The sequence below is a fragment of the Podarcis raffonei genome, chromosome 13 (assembly GCF_027172205.1).
Source record: "Podarcis raffonei isolate rPodRaf1 chromosome 13, rPodRaf1.pri, whole genome shotgun sequence".
Lineage (NCBI taxonomy): Eukaryota > Metazoa > Chordata > Lepidosauria > Squamata > Lacertidae > Podarcis > Podarcis raffonei.
The window spans coordinates 13928297-13949951 of NC_070614.1; the positions used below are offsets into that span (position 1 = coordinate 13928297).

General features: G+C 44.2%; 2 protein-coding genes across 3 annotated transcripts in view; one reads left to right on the top strand and one right to left on the bottom strand.

Moving 5' to 3' along the window:
* DBF4B (DBF4 zinc finger B) overlaps nucleotides 1-10187 on the bottom strand; it is a 31316-nt gene extending 21129 nt beyond the window's left edge. The window contains exons 1-2 of the mRNA XM_053362447.1: nucleotides 10082-10187; nucleotides 1772-1878 (exon numbers count right to left, since the gene is read on the bottom strand). Of these exons, the coding sequence (XP_053218422.1) occupies nucleotides 1772-1808 (37 nt within the window). The 5' untranslated portion in view covers nucleotides 1809-1878; nucleotides 10082-10187. The remainder of the gene's footprint in view (nucleotides 1-1771; nucleotides 1879-10081) is intronic.
* Nucleotides 10188-10269: 82 nt separating this feature from the next.
* On the top strand, nucleotides 10270-19036 carry CCDC43 (coiled-coil domain containing 43). 2 transcript variants are annotated; one of them, XM_053361693.1, is made up of 5 exons: nucleotides 10270-10471; nucleotides 12925-13012; nucleotides 15113-15248; nucleotides 16951-17026; nucleotides 18101-18206. In XM_053361693.1, exons 1-5 carry the CDS (start codon nucleotides 10307-10309, stop codon nucleotides 18140-18142), a joined length of 507 nt encoding a protein of 168 aa, XP_053217668.1. In that variant the 5' UTR covers nucleotides 10270-10306; the 3' UTR covers nucleotides 18143-18206. The 2 variants fall into 2 exon arrangements, with proteins under 2 accessions (XP_053217668.1, XP_053217667.1); XM_053361692.1 differs by lacking the exon at nucleotides 18101-18206 and adding an exon at nucleotides 18213-19036 and having other exon boundaries at nucleotides 10273-10471; nucleotides 16951-17009.
* The last annotated feature ends 2619 nt before the right edge of the window (nucleotides 19037-21655 follow it).

Below are 21655 nucleotides of genomic sequence, written 5' to 3' on the forward strand. Positions count from 1 at the left end.
TACATTGAACCCTTTGGGGAAAAGGTAGGGTATAAATGCAATAATTAATAAATAAATAGAATGCTGTAAATTGATGTGCCCCCATGTTAAACATTTGTGAGATGGATGGTGTTCTATATATTGCATCTTTGCTGTTTATAACTAAAAGCTTATTGTAATCATTCAGAGTGACTTGGTTTCATTATTGGGTTGAAGCCAGAGAAAGTTACAGGGCATTCCTACATATGTCTGCTCAGAAGTGTGTATACTACAGTGGATGCTCGGGTTGCGAACGTGATCCGTGCAGGAGGCATGTTTGCAACCCACAGCGCCGCGTCTGTGCACACGCGGATCACAATTCGGCGCTTCTGCGCATGCGTGAGTGCCAAAACCCAGAAGTAAACCTGACGCGTCTGTAACTCGAGGTATGACTGTACAATGTACAAATTGCAGCCTTAAGCCATCCTTTAAGCTACAATGCTATGCACACTTATCCGGGTATAAGCCCAACTGAACACTGTAAGATTTACTTCTGAGTAAGCATGCACAGGATTGCAGTGTTAGTCCCTTTGAAACCAATGGGACTTCAGTTGTGCCCACCGATTTCACTGGGACTAAAGCACCCCCTACATCAAAACCATAATTTGCCAATATTCTGTTGGTAGATATTATTTCACCATCTATTGAGTTTTACATTACCTGATTTAAAACACTACTCATGAGGACTTATTTACATTGGACTGAATTGTTACAGGGTGTGATTTATGTTGTACATTATTTCATCACTTCTATGGGTTGTAAATTGCCTTGAGTACAGCAGTGCAGAAAAGCAGGTAATGAATTAAAAATGAAATGTGAAAGGAACTCCCTATCCTTCCTTTCTCTTTTAAAGCTTTAAAAAGGTTTGGGTCCAAGTTATTTGAAGGCCCAAGAGCACTTTGAGTGCAACATCTGATATCAACACAAAACCAAGTCCTCAGTGTTATCAGCCCAATCGTGTGGAATACTGTCCCAACAGGGATTCAGCAGGTGTATTCTGTATTAATCTTTTACTCTTTTTTTGGGGGGGGGACTTTTACGCTGCCAGGTTTTTGTAGACAATTTAAAAAATCATTTTTATTACAGTCAGTTGGTGATCTGTGGTTTTGGTTTTTATTGTGTATATATTTGTTATATGCCATACTTTTTATTTTTTAAATAAATTGTTGTATGTAAGTACAGTATTTTTATAAACGAACAGGTGGGAGTCCTACTTGTCACCAAGCGCAATTAAATTGGCATATAGAAAGGGGAGAACATTTTCCAGAGTGGCCCCAAGGCTCTGGAACCCTTTATCAACTGGGCTCTTGGAAAGATCCGAGAACTCAGCTATTCTTGCCGAGTTTTCCTTGAAGATTTTTGGAATTAAAAGAAATTGCTGTGTTTTCTTGCTGCTGTTGATTTTGATTATATTGGACTTTAATTTCATCTGTCTGTTTTATTATGTATTGGCTTGTCAATCTTTTTTATTTGTGATTGCATTAGGCTGCTTTTATGGATGCCACTTTGAGAGAGCTTTTGCTTTTAAAGGCAGCATAGAAGCATTTTAAATAAAAATAAATCCACAGTTATCTATGCTGGCTAGGGGACTCTGCCTCATCTAGAGATTGTGTGTTGTGTTCAGCTTTTATTCAGAGCAGACTCACCAAAGTTAAGGGACCCAAGTTTGCCATGGCCATTCATTTCACTGGGTCTACTCTGAGTAAAAGTTAGAAAGAGAGCTGAATATAACCCCATGGGTGCATTCACTCACCAAGATTTTGCCAGTGCCGAAGCGTCCAGTCAGCCATTTTAGCAGAGAAAGCTGGGATGGGCTAGGCCAGCAGAATCCTCAGCATAAAAAATAATCACTTCAGAAGGCTAAAATGAAAGGAAAATAAAGTTAATCAGCCTTGAAGTTGTCGCTTTATGAGGACGTTTGATGAAGCTCCAAGAATATTTAAAACAAAGAGTTCCCAAGAGCACAGATCAAAGTTCTGCTATACTCAGTGGCGTAGCGTGGGTTGTCAGCACCCGGGGCAAGGCAAGTAATTTGCGCCCCCTAACCCGTGGATTTGCACCCCCTAACCCGTGGATTTGCGCCCCCTAACCCTAACCCCCAGATGTTGCGCCCGGTGCGGCCGGCCCCCCCTGCACCCCCCACGCTACGCCACTGGCTATACTTCAGTCCAGAAAACCACCTCATATTAAGGCAGTCAAGTGCACTAACCCTGTAACAGGCCCTTTAAGAGAGAATAACTGCACCCCAAGCATGCCTCAGCCAACTCACAGCTTTCTTTTCCTCCAAATTCACATGACAAAAACTGCTGTTTTCACAATGACTCGCATGTTTCAAACCCCACACCGAACCCGCCATTGCAGGCACGTTGTCCATTCAAGAAATGAAATGAGGAACACACAGTAACTGGGGAATCATAACTCTTGCATTCACTGGGGAACACCAGGCAAAATCACAGCGGGACCCATTAACATAGCGAAGGCTATTTAGCAATAATGTGTGAACAAACACGTTCACGAGACCAAATACACTGCAATTGAGTAAAAGGCTTTAAGCAGATCCCATCAGCGGGATCCTCAGCCAGCGTTCCTTAAGAAAACGGACCTTTTACTTACACGTAAAACTTTCATCCGCCCATGAATTTAAGACCTTGTTTTCCCGAAACTGCCAATGAACCAAGTTTAAATTTCCTGCCAATAGCTATGGTTGTTAAAGAGTTTGTGAGCTACGGCGGCCGCGAAGGGCAAAACTAAGGGGAGACGGAGGGGCTTGAGAGGGGGAAGCTTACATAGGAAACTCCTCCAGATGCAATTCGGATCCCGTTATGCATTGGGAAAGGGAGCAAGTGGCGGAGCGCGGTTTCAAGTTAAAGGGGAGGGAGAGGTTCACTCAACACCACCTCTCTGCCTCTGATTTCCTTGTTATTCATGGTTACTTCATAAAACAGGCTACATATCCTACGCTGCAGCTATGCTTTCCCACCCACTAACTGGGAGCTCAATGGATTTATTGGTTACGAGGCTGAAAGTCAACTGCTTCGGGCTCTGCTAAAAAACCATGGGCTCACATGGCACAAGGGTGGGGGGCTGATGTATCCTGTTTTACATGAACCAGTCCTCTTTTGAAAGGGCTGTCCACTTGAAGCCATGGGTGTAGCCAAGGGAGGGTAAGGGGGACAGCTGCCCCCCATATATATATATATATATATATATATATATATATATATATATATATATATATATGTGTGTGTGTGTGTGTGTGTAGTGTGTGTATACACACACACACAGTGGTACCTTGGGTTACATACGCTTCAGGTTACATACACTTCAGGTTACAGACTCCGCTAACCCAGAAATAGTACCTTGGGTTAAGAACTTTGCTTCAGGATGAGAACAAAAATCGCATGGTGGCAGCAGCGGGGGGCCCCATTAGCTAAAGTGGTACCTCAGGTTAAGAACAGTTTCAGGTTAAGAACAGACCTCCAGAACGAATTAAGTGCTTAACCCGAGGTACTACTGTTTGTACTACTGTGTGTGTGTGTGTGTGTCTGTGTGTGTGTACAAATGTATATATATGTGTACCCCTGTATATATGTGTAGCCCTGACTATTAGGTCCAGTCATGGACGACTCGGGGGTTGCGCGCTCATCTCGCTGTATAGGCCGAGGGAGCCGGAGTTTCTTCACAGACAGCTTCCGGGTCATGTGGCCAGCATGACTAAGCCGCTTCAGGCGAACCGTTTACCTTCCCGCCGGAGCGGTACCTATTTATCTACTTGCACTTGACATGCTTTTGAACTGCTAGGTGGGCAGGAGCTGGAACAGAAGAACGGGAGCTCACCCTGTCGCCGGGATTCGACCTGCTGACCTTCGGATCGGCCAGTCCTAGGCTCTGTGGTTTAGACCACAGTGCCACCCACGTCATTCATATATATATATATATATATATATATATATACATAAAACTTAATTGAGGTCCTTCCCCCCCCCCAATAAATCCTGGCTATGCCCATGCTTGAAGCCCAGTTTAAAGATGATGCACTAGAAGAGGGTTGGACTAGATGACCCTTAGGGTCCCTTCTAGTCTGACTGTCCATTTAAGAGGAGTATGTTGTGCTGCAGTTATTAATCATGGACAGAAGAGTAGGCCAAGCTAATTTTGTTTGGCTGGTTGGCAACCCTGATGTAGGTTACTGAGGTTGGGGGTGGGGGAATCAGGATTCTGTAACTGTCACAGCTGTGTGGGTGGCTTTCCTTCTCATCACTGCAATCCCATGGCGGGAAAAGCCGCAAGCGATGGTTTTCTATCAATCATGCCACCCAAAAGTGCAAGATGGAGAACTCTGAGGTTAAGGTGCTTTAGGGTAACTCATCTACGCCAAATGATATGGAGAGTTTGCTTTCTACATAGTAATCTGAGTACAGACATTGCATTCAGCATCACTCTGGGCAGCCCAATTTCTTTCTTACCCTCCCGGATGTCTGAATTATTCAGAATGAATGGAAAGGTGTCAACATGACAAGAGTCGAAGACAGCTTATTAAGCATTTTGTTTGTCAATTAATGACAGGTTCATTTAGGAGAGCAAGCAGGGTTTTTTCCTTCCAGCTTATACTACTGTTGCAATGAATACTGGAAACCCCAAAGCAATCATTTTTTAAGTTGGAGGGGGCGGGCGCATAGCATTGATTCTGTGTAGCACTATCTTTCCAAGTATATATATATATATATTTAATGACTTCTGAACATTTTCATTTCACGGCACATGTAGTGTGTTAAAGGGGCTTCCGATGGCACCTGTTTTGTGGAACAAACACATATGAAATATGGTGGGCTCAAACAGGGGTATGCATCAGGAATCGATTGACTAGCAGAGGCAGGTGGCCGGTTTGTTGCCAGACTCCTACAGTTGCTATAAAGACAGATTGGTTTCACTCGCCTGTGCTGAACACCATACATTTGACTTGACATCTTGCATTGTAGCTGTTTGATGTTTTTAGTATTTTAAAGTAAATATAAGAAAAATTGAACAGCTATTTGAATTTGACCTGCCATTTGAATTTGGATGGGGGATTTTTAAGAACTTGTTCCTCCTTGACAGTATGTTCCCCTCATAAAAACTTAACTTTCTTCTACTTAGGTGTTTCCCGACTATTGAGGGCAGTTTTAAACTGCCTCCTCTGCTGGCTTGATGTTTTACTGTATTGATATACTTTATTGTATTTCAGAGCTACTGACGGTGATCTTTCAGAATTACTGGAGAATGGGTCAGATGCCAGGAGACTGGTGGTGAGTAAATGCTGGTCTCATTTTTTAAAAATGGGTAGTGATGGCTGATCATGTGAAAAGAACCCCCTAGGTAGAGAGGGAACATTCTTTTCTGAGGCCCACCTATCCTGGACAAGAATCGACCAAATCTGGATATCTAGAGGACTGGCACCCAAGACCAAAAAAGTAGAGATCTGCCCTAAAACTTGCTCCGACCATAACCCCTTGAAAATGGACTTGAGACTTACACCAGCTGGATCCTTCAGATGGAGAATGAATGATGCATTGTTTAGAGACCAGGAGATAGCGAAGAAGGCCCAAAAGACGATGAAAGACTACTTTGAACTAAATTTGAACACTTCGGTGGAAAAAAAAAACAATCTGGGACGCAAGCAAAGCTGTTATGAGAGGGTTTCTGATACAGCAGAATTCTATTAAGAAAAAACTCTGGAACGGTAAAAAGGACAAGATCTTGGAAAGGATAAAAGACGGAGAGAAAAAGTTGAGACTAAATCCAAAATCAAAAGAAGTTTTGAGAGAAATAAAATTCCATCAAGCACAATATGCAAAACTGATAAATCAAGAAGTTGAATGGAAAATCAAACAGATGAAACAAAGATCATTTGAATCGGCAAATAAATGTGGGAAGCTGCTATCATGGCAGCTGAAAAAGAGACAAAAACTGAACTTTGTTACCAATCTAGAGGTTGAAGGAGAATGTATTCAGAAACCAGAGGAAATTAGAAAGTGTTTCCAGAGATATTTTAAAAAATTGTTTTCCCAAGGACCCCAAGTGGAGACTGAAATAAATAAATTTTTAAAAAGCTATGGCCTACAAAAACTAACACAAGACAAACAAACTGACCTGAATTATAAAATAACCCAACAGGAAATCGAAAATGCCATTCAGAACATGCAACTAGGCAAATCCCCGGGCCCAGATGGACTTACCTCCAAATACTATAAGATATTGAAGGAATACCTGACTCAGCCATTGATGGAGGTATGTAATCAAATTATGGAAGGGAAGGGGGCACCAGAATCGTGGAAAGAGGCATTCATCACTTTGATACCAAAATTGGAATCTGAAAAGACTCAACTTAAGAACTACCGTCCCATCTCACTCCTAAACGTGGATTACAAGATTTTTGCTGACATTTTGGCAAATAGATTGAAAAAAGTCTTAAATGGAGCTATTCATAAAGACCAAGCAGGCTTTCTCCCTGGCAGGCATTTGTCAGATAATACTAGGAACATTGTTGACGTTCTGGAACTTCTACAGACAAATTTGAATACAAAAGCAGTTTTGATATTTATAGACGCGGAGAAGGCCTTTGACAATATATCTTGGAAATTTATGAAGAAGAATTTGGAAGGGATGGGAGTGGGAAGGGCGTTCCAAAATGGCATAGATGCAATATATTCAGAACAAAAGGCTAAATTGATAGTAAACAATGTGGTGACAGAAGAGTTTAAAATTGAAAAAGGAACACGACAGGGGTGCCCCCTATCACCCTTGCTATTTATTTCTGTCCTTGAGGTTTTGCTAAATTTGATCAGGAAGGATCAGCAGGTGGAAGGAATACAGGTCGGAGGAAAACAATATAAACTGAAGGCCTTTGCAGATGACTTGGTTTTGACATTACAGGAGCCGGTGTCCAGCACAAAAAGAGTATTGGAATTAATTTCTGAGTTTGGTCGGGTGGCGGGATTCAAGTTAAACAAACAAAAAACTAAGGTTTTGGCAAAAAACTTGACACCTTTAGAAATAGATGGGTTTCAGAAGGAAACAGAACTAAACGTTGTTAATAAAGTGAAATACCTGGGGGTCAACTTGACTGGGAAAAATTTGAATCTGTTTAAAGATAATTATGAAAAATGTTGGTCTGAAATTAAAAAGGATCTAGAAATCTGGTCAAGATTGAAACTTTCCTTGTTGGGAAGAATTGTAGCAGTAAAGATGAATGTATTGCCAAAAATGCTGTTTCTGTTCCAGACCCTACAGATCGTGGACAGAGTGGAATGTTTTGGAAAGTGGCAGAGGGACATTATGAAGTTTGTCTGGCAGGGCAAAAAGCCCCGAATAAAATTTAAAATATTAACAGATGCAAAGGAAAGAGGGGGTTTTGCCCTGCCGGACTTAAGGTTGTATTATGAAGCTGCATCCCTCTGCTGGCTGAAAGATTGGTTTTTGCTAGAAAACACTGATGTCCTAGATCTGGAAGGGTTCAACAATGCTTTTGGGTGGCATGCATATTTGTGGTACGACAAGGTAAAGTCTCATAAGTTGTTTAAAAACCATATTGTAAGGAAATCTCTGTTTTCTGTCTGGACTAAATACAAGGACTTATTTGAAAACAAGACTCCGAGGTGGTTATCACCGATGGAGGCTAAAGCCACAAAAATACTTAATATGGGGGGTGGCTGGGCAAAATACTGTGAAATAATAGAAAGAGTGGGTGACACTTGGAGGTTGCAGAGCTTTGAAAAATTGAAAGGGAAGGTGCGAGACTGGTTTCACTATGCCCAAATTTTAGAGATCTTTAAAAAAGATAAAAAAATTGGTTTCCAGGTGGAAAAATCAAAATTAGAACTAGAATTACTTGAACCTAAGACGAAAGTGCTTTCAAGAATGTACAACTTGCTGCTTAAATGGAATACTCAAGATGAGACAGTCAAATCAGCCATGATAAAATGGGCACAAGATATTGGATACAACATTATGTTTGAGGACTGGGAAAGGTTATGGACCACCGGTATGAAATTTACGGCATGTAGTGCCTTAAAGGAAAATATTATGAAAATGATGTACAGGTGGTACATGACCCCAGTCAAACTTGCAAAGATATACCATTTGTCTGATAATAAATGTTGGAAATGTAAGGAGGCTGAAGGAACTTTTTACCACCTCTGGTGGACATGCCCGAGGGTGAAGGCCTTCTGGGAAATGATTTATAACGAGTTGAAAAAGGTATTTAAGTATACCTTTCAGAAGAAACCAGAGGCCTTCCTCTTGGGCATTGTGGGCCAGAGGATACCTAAGAAAGACAGAACCTTCTTTCTATATGCAACGACTGCAGCAAGAATTCTCATAGCTAAATACTGGAAGGCACAGGAGCTACCCACACTGGAAGAATGGCACACACAACTGATGGACTATATGCAACTAGCCGAAATGACTGGCAGAATCCGAGACCTGGGAGAAGAGGCTGCGGAAGAGGATTGGAAAAAATTTAAGGACTATTTACAAAAACATTATAAGATATATGAATGTTAAAAATTTGCTAAGGTTTGAGGTAAATATGCTTCAGTATTGAAATTCAGAGTTGATAGAAACAAAGTTAATGATTGAGAAAAGTTTTAATTTCAGAGTGAATAATTAGATGAAAATACAAAAACACAGGAAACAAGGTATTAATTTGCTGTTTATATTTATTATAAAGAATGCAGGGATGGAGGAGATGGGGAAGTCCAGTGGATGATGAAAAAAAAAAAAAAAAGACTTCGAAAAATGAATTTTTTCTGGTTTAATTTCTTTTTCTTTCTGTAAAACCGCTTTTGTTGTGTTATTGATGATGGATTTAGATTCTGGAAAAAAGCAATAAAAAAATTTATAAAAAAAAAAAAAAAAGATCATGTGAAAAGAATCCAGAAGCTAATGCAGTCTATGCTTGTGAAAACACTATACCTTTAATGTACATTCAAAACACATCGTTTCCCTCCAAGAATCCTGGGCATTGTTTACCCTTCAGTTACAATTCCCAGCAACCTGTAACAAACTATATTGTGTCTATACAGTAATTATTTGGTGAAATAATGTCCTTCAAATATGCTCTAAAGGTACAGTGTATACATGAGAGTTCCATTCTTCTTCCTCTTCTTTGGCGATCACTCATAGCTGAATAAGATTGTCTTCCATGAACACGGTCTTACCAGTGAGTCTGTGACTGTGGAGGCCAATTCTGGATCCACACATCCTTCCACAGTGGAAACTGTGAGAAAACCATGAGGATCTTCTACACTGACTAGTTCAGGATCATGGGCGTAGCCAGGATTTATTTTTTGGAGGGCAGGCTGGGGTTGGGTGGGCAGAACTGGGTTATCTGCAACACAATTAGTCAGTTAAGTATTTTTATTTATTTACTTGATTTAGGGGGGCAGCTGCCCCCCCGCCTCCTGGCTTCGCCCCTGTTCTGGATGCCCCAATTAAAGGACATTGGCCAACTGGAGCATGTTAACAGGTGAGCGACTGGGACGGTGCAAGGTGCGTTATATCTGGAAAAGTAAGTCTTTCCAGGGTAATGTTTATCTTGGAAAAATGAGGAATTACAGGCCTGTCAGGACAAACGGCTGGAGCAGACTTTCTCTGCGGCTCCAAGTGGCAAAACCCTCTGCAAAGAATTGTGGAGATGGAATCCTGAGGGTTATCTACTCCAGCCCCTTGCATGTGCAGGAATCTCAGCTAGATCATCCATTACAGATGGCCATCTAATAAAACCTCTTACTTCAAAACCTCCAAGAAAGGGGAGAGAGCAAGGATCGCTCTGAAAGCAGCAGGATCTGTCCAAAGCATTTAACCGAGGCAGTTTGCAAGGCGGGTCTCGCTAAATCCCAACCCTACGCGCACTTCCTTGGGGGGCAAGTCTCCCATGGCGCGAAACGAGGGTCTGCAGTTGAATATTGCGCTGACACGCAGAATGGCAGCAACTTGGGCAACTCTCGGGTTTTCCGAGCACGTCTGAATGAACCCCGTGACATATCCTGGCGGGTTCTCAGCAACGCGCTTCTGTTTCTCTCACCGCCCTCGGCAAGAAGCGACACGGGCTGGTTTCTTTCGCCGTTGTTTTTGTCCCGCGCGCCCTGACAGAGAAAACGGCTCTTCCCGGGCGTCGCCTCAGCTCTTTCCGCAACATCTTGAGGAGACGGTTAAGCGAGAGCTGGCCCGTCCTGCCATGCGCAGCTTCCGCCGCCGCCGCGCAGGCGCTCTTCCTCCTCCTCCTCCCCAGGGTTGGTGGCGAGCCAAGATGGCGGCGCCCTGCGCGTTCGAGCCGTGGCTGGAGGGGCGCCTGGCTGCACTGGGTCTCGACGGGGACGTTTACGGCGGATACATACGGGGCGTGCTGCGCGAGGCCGAGTGCGACGCCGAGCGGCTGGAAGGGCTGGTGGGGGCGCTGGCGGCGGGGGAGCAGGTGAGCGCGACACCCACCGCACCGCATTGCAGCGCAAGGGGGGAAAGGGGGCCGAGGCGACCCTCTCCGTTCTGGAGCTTATTTCGCCCCTGCCTGTCTGGAAGCCAGGCTCTCCCGTGAGCAACTTCTGGGGGAGGGAGCTGATCTGGATAGCGAGGAGTAGGTTCGATTCCTCCCCACAGGCCCTGCCCTGCCATGGGGGCAGCTGCCTCGGGCGGCCAGTTGCGAAGGGGGTGGAAAGGTGCCTAGAAAAGTGCCCCTCGAGCTAGATTTCTGCCTTCACGTGGCTGACACGCTAGGGAAGCAACTGTTTTGGGTGACATGCACCTCCCACCCACCCCACCAGGGTGCTGGACCCGATCTGTGTTGGTGGCACGTCTTGCCCCAGGCGCCGAAAGGTCTCTGTATATAAAATAATAATACAGTGGTACCTCGGGTTACAGACGCTTCAGGTTGCGCATTTTCGGGTTGCGCACCACACTGAATCCAGAAGTACCGGAACAGGTTCCTTCCGGGTTTTGGCGCTCACGCATGTGCAGAACCACTAAATCACATGTGCAGAAGCGCCGAATCGCAACCCGAACGTGCCTCCCACACGGATCATGTTCGCAACCCAAGAGTCCGCTGTAATAATAATAATAATTATTTATACCCCGCTCATCTGACTGGGCCTCTCCAGCCACTTTGGGCAGCTCCCAACAAAATATTAAAAACACGATAAAACATCAAGCATTAAAAGCATAAGGCAGCTTGAACCAGACAGAATTAGTTGAGCTGTGGGGTTTTTTTGGGGGGGTGGGGGATCTCAGTCAATATTATAATAATTTATACCCTGCCCATCTGGCTGGGTTTCCCCAGCCACTCTGGGCGGCTCCCAATAGAATATTAAAAACACGATAAAACATCAAACATTAAAAAAACTTCCCTAAACAGGGCTGCCTTCAGATGTCTTCTAAAAGTCAGATAGTTGTTTATTTCCTTGACATCTGATGGAGGGCGTTCCCCTGGGTGGGTGCCACTACCGAGAAGGCCCTCTGCCTGGTTCACTTCTCGCAGTAACGGAACCGCCAGAAGGCCCTCAGAGCTGGACCTCAGTGTCTGGGCTGAATGATGGAGGTGGAGAGGATGCTTCAGGTATACAGGACTGAGGCCGTTTAGGGCTTTAATGGTCAGCACCATCACTTAATTGTGCTCGGAAACATACAGGGCAGGTGTAAAATGGTCTCAGTGGCCACTCCCAGTTAGCAGTCTAACTGCCACATTCTGGATTAATTGTAGTTTCTGGGTCACCTTCAAAGGTGGCCCCATGCAATGAGTCTTGTGTGGTGTACTGGCTAAAAAGGCTCATAGAATCATTGCACAGTTTGAAGGGGTCCTGAGGGTCATCTAGTCCAACCCCCCTGCAATGCAGAAATTTCAACACACTGTTCCTGGTCCTGATCTAGCTTCTTGTCATGAACTTGGTTGGTATGTTGGTATCCTTTTTAAGCCTCCCGCAACCAGCTCTCCCTCCACCCGTATCTGTAATGTGGGGACAATGCCGATCTACGTTGCAGGGTTGTCGTAAGGGTTCCAATGAGATAATAGTCCTCCCCAAGTGTTCTATTTATTCATGGGACCATGGTGGTGAGTCCTGTCCTCTCTCTTGTTGTGTCTCCTCGGCCCCCTGTGGGTTGGAGGGTGAGCTTCTGAAACATGGAGGACCTGTGCTCATTGAGGCTCCTTGCGTAATTGGGAGGTTCCCCACTTCATGCATCTCATAGGACCAGGTTGGTAGACTGTGAATGCCAGCCATTTTCTTTTCTCAGATAATTCTCTCCATGAGTTGTAACTCCCATCATGCTTCAGAGAGAGCGAGAGAGAGCAAAGATCTGATATTTTGTATTGCCACAATAGTCATCAGTCTGTGGACCTGAAGAGTGTTTCGCTCTGTGAATTAGTCTCTTTACCCGCACTCGGGCATAGCATACCATACAAATATAAACATGTTGCAGACATGTGATGTACAAAGTAAAAAGAGAGAGAGAAAAGTAGCTTTAAAGCAGGCTTCCTTAACCTCGGCCCTCCAGATGTTTTGAGACTACAATTCCCATCATCCCCGACCACTAGGGATCATGGGAGTTGTAGGCCAAAAACATCTGGAGGGCCGAGGTTGAGGAAGCCTGCTTGAAAGTGTATCCATCTCTCTTATTTATTTATTAAATTTGTATATACCTGCAGATCTTTTTACATTATAAAAAACACAAAATACATAATAAAAACGAAAACAACTAAGCTAAACTTTTTGCTACACCTTGGTTAAATTCTGGGAGGGCTATGAGGGCTTTAAACAAAAATTGGCCAGGGGGCAGGTCCAGGTTTGGCATTCCAAGCCTCCCAAGTTGTCCCTTACTGTGTCTTTGTGACGGACAAGCCTTTTTCTTCCACTGACAAGCATCTTTTCTTTTAATCAGGATGAAGATGTACTACAAGAAGTTTGCAGAGAAATCATTGAAAGGTGGTCAAAGGCCCAAAATGACGGAAGTAATGAAAAGAAAGAAGGTATTTCACATTCCTTTTGGCATCACAGGAGTGGTTGCTGGATGCTTTCTGCATGGCTTTCAACTTACTGGACCAAAGTCTTTTCTCCTATTTTCTGCCCTTACCCTATTTGTTATTTCCTATTCACCTCCCCCTTGATCTGTCAGGCATCTGTTCCCTGGAACAATGACGGAAGCTTTTTAGAAAAATTGTTTTCACTCTGCAGGTGAGGCTCTCTTGCACACACTGTCTTGTCAGGAGGTCTTGTTCCGCACAATGTAGGAATTGGGCCTTTAGTGTTGTGGCATCTGCCCTTTGGAATTCCCTCCCCTGGAATATTAGACAAGCACCATTGGCTTTTCGGCACCTACTGAAGCCCTTCCTCTATCCAACAAGCCTTTTAAATTGAGATCTTTCTCAGCCTGCACCTTTATTGGAATTGTTTATAATGATTTTTAAAAACGCTTTATTGTTTGTCTGCCTTGGCTCCTTTGCAAGGAAGGACAGGATAAATAAAACAAATAAGTAAAATAAAATAAATCTGAAGAACAATTACAGATTAAAGGGAAAATTACCCCCTATTCTAGATTGCATGCATTTCATTCATATATATATATTTGGCAGCACCCATATACCACTCCATAACACAGTTATCTGGGCAGCTTGCAGTAAAAACTGTATATATAAAATAAAATATTAAAGCATAAATTCAAAACTATAGCAGTACAACAAGAGTACATGAGACCTACAAGATTATAGATTTAATAAGGATTTTTCAGTCTTCTGTGAATAAATGGCAGAAAGGTTTATTAGTTATCAAGAGGTTAATAGGGTTATCTGTTTGATAAAAGTTTGATATTTTTCCATAGGTCTGGCTATAACAGAACATTGGTTTTTGCCTTCGAAAATACAAAAGATGTATGGTACAGAAAGCAGATGTTGGTACTGCAAAGCAGCAACAGGAGACTTGAGCTACTTGTGGTGGGAAAACATTTAACGTTACTGGAGAATTATTACACAGATAATAGGAGCAATGCTAGCAATGCAAAATACAGTCCTGTGATATGTTTGCTTAATTATGTAAAATACTGTAATGTGCTGTCTGATCATAGGCTCCTCTTTTAATCTACAAGCTAAGGAAATACAAAGATGGTATTGATTTCATGTGTGTAAAATGACAAATTTAAACACTAATATATTATGAATGCTTGTATGTACAACACTTGCGTATAAATACATATGGATGTAATGATGTTTACATATTTTTAAAAATCAAAATATTTAAGAGTGGTAGGAATGTCCCCAGTGTTCTTAAAATGACTTGGGTCTGACCTTCATCTTTCATGATTTTTATGTTCAGCTCAAAGCAGCATTTTATGTTGCCTTCCATGTGGTCATCAGAGCTTGAATATCTTCTGGAAGTGATGCAAAATTTAAAAAATGCATTTCGGGCAAGCAATTTGGGATGAGATGGGCGAGAAGTTATTTTAGGGGCCTGCTTAAAATACCGAACTGTTTTGATGTTGATTCCCAATGTTACTCGCCTTGTGCTCAAAATAGCACATGAAAACTGGCCGCAAGCTGTTCCTCTCCAGTATCTTGGCTGTGCTGTAACTACAGAACATAAGGCCCCAAGGGTGAGATTCAAATAGGACTCAGCTCGCCTATGTGCGTTTCCAAGCACAATTCAAAGTGTTGGTGTTGACCTTTAAAGCCCTAAATGGCCTCGGCCCAGTATACCTGAAGAAGCGTCTCCATCCCCATCGTTCAGCCCGGACACTGAGATCCAGCGCTGAGGGCTGCGAGAAGTGAGGTTACAGGGAACCAGGCAGAGGGCCTTCTTGGTAGTGACACCCGCCCTGTGGAATGCCCTCCCATCAGATGTCAAGGAAATAAACAACTATCTGACTTTTAGAAGACATCTGAAGGCAGCCCTGTTTAGGGAAGCTTTTAATGCTTGATGTTTTATCGTGTTTTTAATATTCTGTTGGGAGCCGCCCACAGTGACTGGGGAAACCCAGCCAGATGGGCAGGGTATAAATGATGTTGTTGTTGTTGTTGTTGAAGGGTGATCATGGACTTCTCTTTCTTTACCCTTGCTTTGTCCCCTTTCCTTCCCAGATGAGATCCAAGCTATAGCTAACATAATTGAAAAACAGGCACAAATCGTGGTGAAGCCCAAAGAGGTCGCCAAGGAAGAGACACTACAGAAGGCTGCCCTCCTGGCACAGTATGCTGAGGTGACAGATGATGAGGAATATCCTTTGTGCTGCAAATTCCCAAAGCATGTTGAATCTACTCTCTGGCTGGCTGATCCAGTAACTCGGGTTGGAGTCCATGGGTTCCTTTCCTCCTCTATTATTATTATTATTATTATTATTATTATTATTATTTGTTAGTTAGTTAGTTAGTTAGTAAGTAAGTATGTATACAGTGGTACCTCGGGTTACATATGCTTCAGGTTACATACACTTCAGGTTACAGACTCCGCTAACCCAGAAGTAGTACCTTGGGTTAAGAACTTTGCTTCAGGATGAGAACAGAAATCTCGCTCTGGCGGCGCAGCAGCAGCGGGAGGCCCCATTAGCTAAAGTAGTGCTTCAGGTTAAGAACAGTTTCAGGTTAAGAACGGACCTCTGGAACGAATTAAGTACTTAACCCGAGGTACCACTGTACTTCCCTATGCCCGCGGGTCTCAGGGAGGTCACAACATAAAATCACAATGTAAAAACACAGAATGTATGTATATATATATACATATATATATATATATGCACAACCCAATAAACCTCCTCCTCCCATTTTTTTAAAAGACCATTGGATGTCGGTCAGCCAAAGGTCTGTATGAAGAGGAATGTTTTTGCCTGGCGCCTAAAGGTGTATAATGAAGGTGCCAGCCGAACCTCCCTAGGGAGAGCATTCCACAGACAGGGAGTCACTGCAGAAAAGGCCCATTCTTTTGTTGCCAACCTCTGGACCTCGTGGAGGAGGTGCACGAAGAAGGGCCTCAAAAGATGATCCTGGGGTCCACATTCCTATGGAGAGAGGCCCTTGAGGTCTTTATAGCCTGCTCTGCCCCATGAACTTAGTTTACAGTATACAGCAAATTACAGTATACAGTGGAACCTTGGTTCTCAAAGGGCTTAGTTGACGAACAAATCGGCTCCCAAATGCCAAAAACCTGGAAGTAAGTGTTCTGGTTTTCAAACTTTTTTTGGGAGCTGAACATCTGATGTGGCTGTCGGCTATTGTTTCTGGGTTGCCTGTGCCAATCGGAAGCCGCACCTTGGTTTTTGAACATTTCGGGAGTCGAACGGACTTGCGAAATGGATTAAGTTCGAGAACCAAGATTCCACTGCACATGCATATTTATAGTAAAGTTCTCTGCCTTGGACTGTGGATCAGTGTGTGTATTATGGGTTAATGAGGGGTAATTAGAGATCTGAAACTCTCCCTTAAAACAGATTTCAACAACGGCAGTCCATCAGATGGAAAATAGGTTTTTATTTCATTGCAGTATGCACCATTACATTGGCAGCCTGTGATTGTCACATATCCAACTGGTGTGGACTGGTCAGGCAAACTAACAGAAAAAAATTGCTTTGAGATGAGTGCAAGTATAGATGGCTTTCAAAACGGACTAGACACAATCATGAATGGCCGGTTTATTGTTGCCTATGAGCTGCGATGGCTAGGAATCTGATTGTCAGCTTCTGAGAAGAAGCAGAGGTTGGAGATCTCCATCTTGCCATACTCATGATAGGATGGATAATCTACAAGCAAATATCTTCAGAATATTCTGGCAATGGGGAATCAGATTTCAGTATCTTGAACGGCTTCAGAGTCCTTTTTTTTGAGGTTGTGGTCATGCTGTCTCATCACCAGAACATCCCTCCCACCACAGCATTCCATATCACCCAAATCCTAATTAGTGACCAAATGCCCTTAACTTGGCGCACTGAAGCAGATGGTGAAGATGATCCTGGGGCAGCAGCAGTGACCGTCAGTTCTGAAAAATGTATCCTTACAAATAGGGTATTTTGAGGCTATAATATTATTAGTAATGTGAGATGGGGAACAAAAGTGGGGTAGTATTTAGCAGGGAATACTGTGTCTGAGGGGGTAGCAATTGTATATAGTATGGAATCTCTGGAAGGAAATCTTGAGAAGGCAAGGATGAGACAATCTTACTGGGTGGTGATTGGGTTGCAAGCTGTAGATAGTGAGTAATGGAGTCGTTTTATATCTGCTGTTATAGGAAAAAAATTGCCAGTAGTTGGATGCTGGTCCAGCTTGGTTTCATGTGTTTCTTGTAAGCTAAATTGGCTGGGTTACTGTAGCTCATACGACAAATAGTACAGGTAATTTATACAGCACTTCCTAATTTCCAAGCTGCTATATAGTTTTCATTGTATTACCTCTCAATACAAGTGAGGTTGGTTGAGATAAAGTGAATGGAAATCAAGGGTATAGATGAGGAAAATGTGGGAATTGAATGCAGGGATCCCAGACTCTAAATCATGGGTTAGCAAACTAAGATTGGATTCGGCCCAATTGCCTTCTGGATCCGGCCCATGGACGGTCTAGGAATCGCCACGTGGGGATTCTGATCGTTTGGGCTGTGCCATTCCCCCACACACACACCACGGCGGCGCCTCTCCCCCCCTCCTCCTGGCTTCTCCCCGCCCTGCCTAGAGGAGGAAGGGGGCTGGGCTTTGTTGAGCCGCAGTTGGCTGAGCACCATTTTTATCAGCCCCTCTCTGGAGCCAGCCCTTTTGCGCCGCTCATTGTCCCACCACCACCGCCGCTCGCAAGGCACAGGAGCTGCAGTTGGCTGAGTGCCATTTAAAGCAGAGCAGCCCCTCTCTGGAGCAGCCGTTTCACGCTGCTCATCGTTCCCTCTGTGCCACCAGCCCCTGCCACTCGCAAGGCACAGGTATTCAGCCACCGGGGCTCGTCCAGTGCTGTGGAGAAGGGAGGGGAGAGTCGTGGGAGGAGATTCCCCCCCCCCCAATATAGTCCAGCCCCCCACAAGGTCTTAGGGACAGTGGACTGGCTTCTTGCGGAAAAATTTGCTGACCCCCTGCTCTAAATCTTTCCAAGAACCAGCTTTGGTCAGTTGTCTTGATGTGCCAGTCACAGGAAGAATGATGCTGTTGCATTCAACTCAGAATTCACTCTGTGTCGAGTTCCTTGTTCTCCTCAACTCCCTCCTTGTCAGCTCTGTTCAGAAACACAAACCTGGAAGCCGTTATGAATGCCCGGAAGCTGGAAAGAGAGCATCTGCGGGATGAGTCCCATCGGAAGAAGGAGCAAGACAAACTCCAGCGGGAGAAGGACAAGTTGGCTAAGCAAGAACGTAAGGAGAAAGAGAAGAAGAGAACACAGAAAGGAGAGAGGAAGCGGTAGCATGGAACCAGAGCTGGACTCTTCTCTTTTCTTCCCTCCCCTCTGTCTGTTATATGGCACAGCATGCACACAGAGCCAGAGTGCTCAGAGGAAGGAATCCTTTCAAACACTTTGGTGTGTGTTGGCTTTCAAAGCTGCAAATCTGTCCTAGGCAAGGACTGTGGGGAGGGGTGAAGGGAGTCCTCTGAAGCACTGAAAGAAAACTACACACACACACATTTTTGTTGTCCAATTTGTTGGGCTCAGTGGTCGTGGCCAACATCTGTAACCAAAGAACTGTGTGGTGGCTGCCTTCCCCCTCCCCATGTCACTTTCTATTTTTATTAACTACATTTGGGGAAACTATGGTTGAGGGAAATATTTGGAAACCCCTTTATATATTCACTCTAGCCAAAGGTTGCTTTTGGTTGGTGGAACTGTGAATGAAACTGAGTTTCCTATGTATGTACGCTAGGGAGAGGCAACACCCTTTATGAAGTTGAATTAAGAGCCTAGTACAGCACCCATAACCTTCTGCAGCCAAGTGTCACCTAATTTTTGTTTGTTTATCTTCTCATTTGGGGCTGGGCTAGTAAATCTCTGTAAACTTCAACAAGGTTGTATTATTGCCATCTAAGTAAAGTTCTGTGAATTTTATTAGCGCGTGACATGTTTGAATCCTTAGCTCTTAGCCAGTGTGGTGTAGTGGTTAAGAGCGATAGACTTGTAATCTGGGGAACCGGGTTCGCGTCTCCGCTCCTCCACATGCAGCTGCTGGGTGACCTTGGGCCAGTCACACTTCTCTGAAGTCTCTCAGCCCCACTCACCTCACAGAGTGTTTGTTGTGGGGGAGGAAGGGAAAGGAGAATGTTAGCCGCTTTGAGACTCCTTCGGGTAGTGATAAAGCGGGATATCAAATCCAAACTCTTCTTCTTCTTCTTTGTCATATACTGCAGTAAAGCTGAGCTGGAATGGAGGGACATAGGGACCAAAGCTGTTTGTAACAGGTTGCTCACAGCCCAGAGTCTGTAAGAAAGGATAGTTTGCCAGGGTTAAAATTCCCAGTGAAAGGGAGAGCTGTGTGGATCCATCATGGTGTTTCGTTGTGCCAGAAGCAGTTTAGTCATGCTAGCCACATGACCCGGAAAGCTGTATGGACAAACGCCGACTCGCTCGGCCTGAAAGCAAGATGAGTGCTGCACCCCATAGTCACCTTTGACTTGGCTTAACCGTCCAGGGGTCCTTTACCTTTACCTTACTCTTGGAAGATAGTGAAGCTAAGGGACAGAGTGTCCAGATTAGGGCTGGGCAGTATTTGGTTTTCAACATTGCGATATATCACAATGTCTGAAATAAGGATGGAGCTATGTAGAGGCATTGGCTGGCTTCACTGTTTCTCCCACATGGTGATTTTTGCATAGTGCACAAACACCATGATTCGCAATACAGTGGTACCTCGGGTTACATACACTTCAGGTTACAGACTCCGCTAACCCAGCGGCGCGGCAGCAGCAGGACGCCCCATTAGCTAAAGTGGTGCTTCAGGCTAAGAACAGTTTCAGGTTAAGAACAGACCTCCGGAACGAAGTATTTAACCCGAGGTACCATTGTATGTTGCCAGTTCAAAAACAATGAAACCGTTATCATGATAAAGACTTCAAAATGGTTTTGGACAATATATCAAGATATTGCCCAGTCCTAGTCCAGATGCCGGTACCCAAAGGACAATGGCAGAACAAGCAGGAGAATGAGTCCGGGTGAAGGGTATATGACTAAGTTTAAACTGGAGGATCTTAGTGGTGCTGCTTCCCTTTCCGTCGTAAAGAGGAAGAATCTGCCTCATTCAGACTTAAGTTCTTATCAGGCCAGTCTTTTTTTCTTTGAGAACTCTGTGGAAGAATTCTGAAGCTGCTGGTAAAAACAGGGACCTGGGATTTTCAGTGAAGGAAAAGGAGGAACTTCTGCCATCAGACTTGAGAAAACAGGTTCCTGAGCTAAACCCTGGCACAATGTAGCCCTGGGTGGGAACGAAAAAGAGAGAGCTTGGCTGGGACCAGGGAAATGGAGCAAATCGCCTAGTAGTAAAAGAACCTCCTAATCTTGGTTTGCCAAGGTCACATTCTGTCTTATAATTAATTAAATTCATATACTGCCCAAAGATCACAGGATGGTTCACAACATGAAAATACAAAATGAGAAAATTCATAATAAAACCAAGAACAAAAATTAACCAATACCCTCCCCCCATTTAAAATAACATATTGTTTTATTAGCCAAAGGCCTGAGAGAAAAGGAATGTTTTCACCTGGCACCTAAAGATATGTAATGAAGGCACCAGGTGAGCCTTCCTGGGGAGAGCATTCTGCAAATGGAACCACCACAGAAAAGGCCCACTCTCTTGTTGCCGTCCTCTAGACCTCCCATGCAGGAGGCACACAAAGAAGGGCCTCACATGATGATCAGTCTCTGGGTCAGTTCATACGAGGAGAGGCTGTCCTTGAGGTATGAGGCACCAAGGACATTATGTCTTGTTCATGAGGCACCTATTGAGCCCTCTGAAAACATGACCATCATGGACCTCCCTCCATCTTTGGTATGTGTTTGCGCTATCAAGGATGATTTCATTTATAGAAAGCTGTTTATTGCCAAGGGAAGGAAACTGCTTTCGGTAGATGGATTAAGTTTGGTGAACAAGGATTTGGAAGGAAAAATTGAAGACTCATCTCAGGTGGATTCTAGGGTGTTCCACATTATTGTATCAATAACTAAAGGTGGGCCATATATACAGTACGATAAGTAGTAAAAGCTAAAGGGACCCCTGACCATTAGGTCCAGTCATGACCGGCTCTGGGGTTGCGGCGCTCATCTCGCTTTATTGGCCGAGGGAGCCGGCGTACAGCTTCCAGGTCATGTGGCCAGCATGACTAAGCCGCTTCAGGCGAACCAGAGCAGCGCACGGAAACGCCATTTACCTTCCCGCCGGAGCGGTACCTATTTATCTACTTGCACTTGGACGTGCTTTCGAACTGCTAGGTTGGCAGGAGCAGGGACCGAGCAATGGGCGCTCACCCTGTCGCGAGGATTCGAACTGCTGACCTTCTGATCGGCAAGTCCTAGGCTCTGTGGTTTAACCCATAGCGCCACCTGCGTCCCATAAAGAAGGCACTTAATATCTGAATGACAACTAATAGATGGCATTCCCATGTCTTTGTAGGTGTAGCCCATAAAAGCCTGCCCAGGCAGCTCATGGGTGATACTTACAGAGGGCATTCTGCC

What these genes read in the sequence shown, in the direction of transcription:
- CCDC43 (XM_053361692.1), top strand. Translation starts at nt 10,307, where the DNA reads ATGGCGGCGCCCTGCGCGTTCGAGCCGTGGCTGGAGGGGCGCCTGGCT. An exon ending in CGCTGGCGGCGGGGGAGCAG is followed by an intron (nt 10,472 to 12,924) that starts GTGAGCGCGACA and finishes TCTTTTAATCAG; the next exon opens with GATGAAGATGTACTACAAGA. An exon ending in GAGGTGACAGATGATGAGGA is followed by an intron (nt 15,249 to 16,950) that starts ATATCCTTTGTG and finishes AACTTGGCGCAC; the next exon opens with TGAAGCAGATGGTGAAGATG.